General features: G+C 36.7%; 1 protein-coding gene across 1 annotated transcript; it reads left to right on the top strand.

Annotated features, from left to right (window-relative positions):
* Positions 1-607: 607 nt before the first annotated feature.
* On the top strand, positions 608-4,095 carry LOC107763402 (ras-related protein RABD2a). Its single transcript, XM_016581892.2, has 8 exons — positions 608-803; positions 1,765-1,837; positions 2,456-2,503; positions 2,578-2,625; positions 2,962-3,033; positions 3,139-3,294; positions 3,381-3,484; positions 3,669-4,095. Exons 1-8 carry the CDS (start codon positions 790-792, stop codon positions 3,763-3,765), a joined length of 612 nt encoding a protein of 203 aa, XP_016437378.1. The 5' UTR covers positions 608-789; the 3' UTR covers positions 3,766-4,095.
* The last annotated feature ends 2,376 nt before the right edge of the window (positions 4,096-6,471 follow it).

Here is a 6,471-nt window from a genome sequence, read left to right as displayed (position 1 = left end):
AATAAAAGCAATACTAAAACTACTAGTAAGGACAAATTCTACTACCTACTAATCTTCCATCCTAATTCTTGACCTCCACAACTTCCTATCCAGTGGTGTCCCTCTGCCTTTCTTTATACCTCAGGTATTCAATCTCTCGCACCTCTTCACCAGGGTGTCAGTACATCTCCTCTTCACATGCACGAACTATCTCTGCACGGGTGCCACCCTCACCTTATCCCAAAGATCTTTGTTCCTGACCATATCCTTCCTAGTATCCGCACATCAATCTCAGCATATTCTTTTTTGCTACTTTCATTTTTTAGACATGAGATCCTTAATGACTACTTCCTTCATCTTAATTCATGTGCCATTATGGAGTTTATTAAAGAATAATTTCTTAAGCTTATAGTTTACAACAAGCAAATATTGCCACACCTTCCTAGTATCATTAAGTTAAAAAATAATCTAAATTAATTATTTTTAAATATAAAAAAATATCAATATACTAAAAATGGAAAAAATAACATTCAATATTAATGAGTTTGGACTTTGGAAGATGTGTGGTCCATATAATTTGGTTAAATTAAGAAAAGGCAGGTTAGTTTCCCAAAACCAATCCCTTTTTTGTCGGTCCACATATATATTACCCAACATTTCCATACATTTGAAATCTCTGTCACACACGCTATCAAACACCTTGCTCTACGTCATTTTCCGGCGACGATCCCATTTTCCGGCGATTTCCGGCCGTAGGGAACAGAAACATCCCCGTTCCCTTCGCCCTTTGGATCAGAGCTTCGCAAAATCATGAATCCCGAATAGTAAATTCTTATACCTTTTTCTCTCTTTGAATTACATTTCTAGGGTTTGTTTTATTATAAATTTTTTGTCTTTCTTGTATAATGCGATTGAAGGCTTGATTTCTGCTTGGGTTGTGGTAGTTTTATTGTCGAATTTGCTTATTATTCAATTGAATTTTGTATTTAATGTTTTGCCCTTCAGATTCATGAAATTTAGTAAATTACTTTTTTATAGGTTGTAGAATTGATCATTTACTCTGATCTTTTCAATTTGATGATTTACGAGATTGATTGGTAACATTTTGGTTTTAACTTTTTGCATAATATCCCAATCAATCTGGAAAAGGGGAAGAATATAAGCACTATATGTGCACTGGTTTACCTGGCACTCGGCACTCGTGCTTGTTGGCTGTAGTAGGCTGCCCTGTGGATTATTCTAGCTACACACAAGTTGACCGGACACAACCATAATCAATTGGCCCAGACACAACCATCGGTGCACTAAGCTCCCACTATGCTCGGGATTCGGGGAAGGGTCGGACCAAATTGCGTCTTTTGTACGCAGCCTTATATACGTAGTCGTAACTTGCATTCTGCAAGAGGTTGTTTTAGTGGCTTGAACTCATGACCTCATGGTCACACCAGCCACCGCAACTTTTTACCCTTGTGCCAAGGCTCCCCTCCGGCACACAACATAATAAGAAAATAAGAATTAGCTTAATCACTTTGGACTTAGTTGAGGTGCTCGTTGAGAACTTTCACTCTATTTGATTCCTAAGGATGCAGGATTTATCAATGTTTCACTTGTTTCTTGCTACTCACTAGTTTGCACTTTGACCTCAAAATGCCAGAAGTTTTATTGCAAGGGAGCTGTGGGTTATTTTCTTGCAGTTGCCTTAATTACAATCTATCTGTCTACAAGTTCATCATTCTTTTCAGCTCAGGTGGAACTTAATGCTGTTGCATTTTATGCTTTCTGCAGTGACTACTTGTTCAAACTTTTGTTAATAGGAGATTCAGGTGTTGGAAAGTCATGTCTTCTCCTGAGATTTGCTGTAAGTATTTCATCGCACTTAATTTTGGCGTATTTTTAGTTACTCTTGCTTATGAGCTGAATGTTACTTACCTTATTCCATTAATGGCTGATATAAGCAGTAAAACTAGGAAAGTGTGCAGATTGATTTGTGTGGGAGTGTATATAGCAGCAGACCGAAGTAGCTCCATGTTGCTCTTAATATACTCGGTATCCTATCTAAGCAGTTTTATCATGCAATTCCGGCAGATCTAATTAGTGGTGATGGTCATCGGCTCATTGCTCAATTAGGTCAAGTGCATACTTGTTCTTGGCTATCCTTTTTTATAGTGACAATTTCTTTTTTTGGCTTTTATCTAATGTCAAGGACTGACTTGTCAAGTGCATTTACTTGAGCTATAAGTATTGAGAGTAAGAACTTGCATGTAACGAAGGTTCGCCTCTGCTCTATAGTTAAATATAGATTGTAAGATCAGTTCGTTTTGATAGTTTTAGCAGACATGTTAAACATTTTATAAAGTTTAGCATGATGGCACTGAATTTGAATGTTCTAATATTTTCTTGCTTTGTGTCTTAAGGAACTTTGTTATATTTCCACATCTTGATGTTTTGATTAACTGATTCTTATCTTCTGATGCAGGATGATTCTTATTTGGACAGCTACATCAGCACAATTGGTGTTGATTTTGTAAGCCAAAATTCATAGTGAAATTACATACATAACATACTTACAGTCAGTGATGCTCCTATTTTACGTTGCAGAAAATACGCACAGTGGAGCAAGATGGGAAGACTATTAAACTTCAAATTGTATGATTCTTTTTGTCTTCTTTCGTTTTGGTTTGAGGTTTGACATTATTTGTCCCAGGCATTTTCTTTTGGAATTTTAGAATGAATTTTTTAAATTTGAACACAGCCGTTAATACTTTGTTTTAGGATTCCGGGTAGTGTGTAGTTTGCCATGAATTGATTGAACTTTACTTGCAATTTTAGTTAAGATTCTGTCATACAGAGATCAGATGTTCTAGAACTGAGCTATATTCTTTTACAAGTGTACATGATCTGAATTTATGTGCTAGCTTTTGTTCCTATCATTATGCATTTTCAAAGTGAATTTAACGCCCTTGCCTGTGTTACATTTGCCAGTGGGACACTGCCGGACAAGAACGTTTCAGGACAATTACAAGTAGTTACTACCGTGGAGCACATGGCATTATAGTATGTTTCCCTGACCCCTTTTAAAGGAATCAATCATTTGATTTTCAATTTTTTCGCTTGGTAAATTCTGTTTTCCTCAAACCACTTCTTTACATATTCTGGCAGATAACATATGATATAACTGATCAAGAAAGCTTCAACAATGTTAAGCAATGGTTGAGTGAAATTGATCGCTATGCAAGCGAAAACGTTAACAAGCTTCTGGTTGGAAATAAGTGTGACCTAACTGACAACCGAGCTGTATCATATGATACAGCAAAGGTAGTGATTTTTCTTCTGTTCGTTCTTTTGTCTTTTTAGTGTAATGATTCTCGATTGACCGGAATAGTTCTTGATTCACATTCAAGGCGTTTGCTGATGAAATCGGCATCCCGTTTATGGAGACTAGTGCGAAGAGTGCCACTAATGTTGAGCAAGCGTTCATGGCAATGGCAGCTGAAATAAAGAATAGGTATTTTTAATTTGTTAGTCTGGTTTTGATGCAGTTAAGTGTCTGTGAAATAGCATCTCGTCATTCTGTGAAGCTGAATTTAGTTGATATCACCATCTCCTTATTGTTTACTTTGAACATATATACAAAAATATATATTTGGTCAGATATCTTCTTGGTTTATGCCTTTTATTACTTAATACAGGATGGCGAGCCAGCCGGCATCAAACAATGCAAGGCCACCCACCGTGCAGATACGAGGACAACCTGTTAACCAGAAGAGTGGCTGCTGTTCTACTTAGATGTTGGATTCGGCTAAGCTAGATTTGCTTCCAGTGCGACCTTTCCGATTGTGATGCCTTTGTTTTTTATGCTCTGCCAGCTCCAATCTTCGTATCTACCCGTATTGGCCTGTGCAAATCAAAAGAAAATGCTATTTTAAGTAGGACTCTTTCTCCCCTTTTGATATTTTCACTTCACTGGGTTTCCTGGTCAAATTGCAGTGTTTGCAATTCAGTTTCTGCAATATATATCAGAAGTTGGGTTTACTAGATGGGGATGCAATGCTGTTGTACCTACTATCATGTGCTTCAAATAAAATGCTCTGTGATAATACAAGAACATATCCAGTATATTTTTGGTGTGGGTTCTGGGAGGGTAATGTGTATGTAGATACCTTACCCCTACCTTGTGGAGGTAGAGTGATATTTCCGATAGATCCTCGGCTCAAGAAAAGCAATTCTCAGAAAAAGAGAAACAATAGTGAAGAAAATATTTCACTATAGGCAAGACAAATAATAATAATAATAATAATAATAATAATAATAATAATAATAATAATAATAATAATAATAATAATAATAATATTGCCACAAGGAAAACAACAGGTAGTAATAAAAATTGAGGGCTAAAATAATACAAGAATGAAAATAATACTACATATAATATGGAAAACATATACAGTATCCGAGACTAAGCTAAGCTATTTGCTAATTTTCTACCTTAATTATCCGCCTTCGCATTCTCCTAGTTAGGGTCATGTCCTCTGTAAGTTGGAGCTGTGCTATGTCATGTCTAATCACATCTTCTCAATACTTGTTTGGCCTATCTCTACCTCTCTTCTGATCCAGAATACGAAAAAAAGGAGGAACATCCACGGTGAAGCAATGAATATTGTTCATTAAGTGGCTTCTGATGGGTCCACAAAATTCTAGGTGATACGGAGTCCGTCGCCTGAATTCATGAAGATGGTGTGAACATTAGTACACGAAAAATAGAAAGTGACCTAAACACCAAAAATTGAGGAACGATTATTGCAAAGCCATGACAATTGTTCATTAGGTCATTTCTGGTGAGCTCACGAAATTTTAGACGAATTCGAGCCGGTCGTCCGAAGATGGCATGGACATTAGCATACGAAAAATTGAAAATTGTCCTAAATTCCTGCTTTATAACCCTAAAACGCCCCAAAAACGAGGGACAATAATGGCGAAACAATGACTATTTAGGCGATTTGGAACCCGTCGCGCGAATTTATAACGATGACGTGAATATTAAAAATTGAAAACCGTCTTAAATTCTTATTTTATGGCCCTAAACACCAAAAAACGAAGAACAATTATGGCGAAGCAATGACTATTGCTCATTAGGTCATTTCTGATGGGCCCACAAAATTATAGGCAATTTGGAGACGGTTGTCCAGATTCATAAAAATGGTGTGGGCGTTAGAACACAAAAAATTGAAAATCATTGTGAATTTTCTATTTTATGCCACTTGAACTCCAAAAAAGAAGGAACAATTATGACGAAACAATAACTATTGTTAATTAGGCTGTTTTCGATGGGCCCCGAATATTTTGGGCGATTCGGAGCCCGTCGCCCGAATTCATAAAGATAACATTGACATTAACAGATGAAAACTTGGAAATCGTCTTGAATTCTTGTTTTATGGTCCTAAAATGCCAAAAAAAGAGGATCAGTCATGACAAAGCAATGATTATTTTTCATTAGGTCATTTCTGATGGGCCCAAAAAGTTTTAGGTGACTCGGAGTCTGTCGCCGAAATTCATGAAGATCGCATGGACATTAGCACACGAAAAATAAAAAATTATTTTGAATTCTTGTTTATGGCCCTAAAGTGCGAAAAAAGGAACAATCATGGCAAAACAATTACTATTGTTCATTAGGTCGTTTCTAATGGGACCACAAAATTTTAGGCGATTTGGAACCCGTCGCCCGAATTCATAAAGATGGCACAGATATTAGCACACGGAAAATCGAAAATCGTCATGAATTCCTATTTTGTGACCTAAAACGCCAAAAATGAGGAACGATCATGGTGAAGCAATGACTATTATTCATTAGGTCGTTTCTGATTGACCCACAAAATTTTAGGCGAATTGGAGCCCGTCGCCCGAATTCAAGATGATTTTATCGACATTAACACATGAAAAATTAGAAATCGTCATGAATTCCTTTTTATGGCGCTAGAACGCCAAAAAATAAGGAACAATCATGGTGAAACGATGAGTATTGTTCTTTAGGTCGTTTCTGATGGGCCCATAAAATTTTAGGCGATTCGAAGCTCGTCATCAAATCCATAAATATGGCGTGGACATTAGCACACGAAAACTTGAAAATCATCCTGAGTTCATGTTTTATGGTCCTAAAGCTTAAAAAAGAGAGGAAGGATCATGGAGAAGAAATGATTATTGTTCATTAGGTTATTTCAGATGGGCCCACAAATTTTGAACATTAGCACACGAAAAATTATAAGCCGTCCTGAATCCCGTTTTCTAGCCCTAAAATACCAAGAAATGAGGAACATTCATGGCAAACCAATGACTATTATTCATTATGTCGTTTCTGATGGACCCATAAAATTTTAAGCCATTCGATGCCCGTTGCCCGAATTCATGAAGATGGTGTAGATATTAGCACATGAAAAATCAAAAATCATCCTAAGTTCCTGATTCATGGCTCTAAAATGCCAAAAAATGAGGAACAGT

Source organism: Nicotiana tabacum, chromosome 11 (assembly GCF_000715075.1).
Source record: "Nicotiana tabacum cultivar K326 chromosome 11, ASM71507v2, whole genome shotgun sequence".
Taxonomy (NCBI): Eukaryota; Viridiplantae; Streptophyta; class Magnoliopsida; order Solanales; family Solanaceae; genus Nicotiana; species Nicotiana tabacum.
Note: the sequence above shows the minus strand (reverse complement) of the source record. Positions and strands in the feature narration are given on the sequence as shown.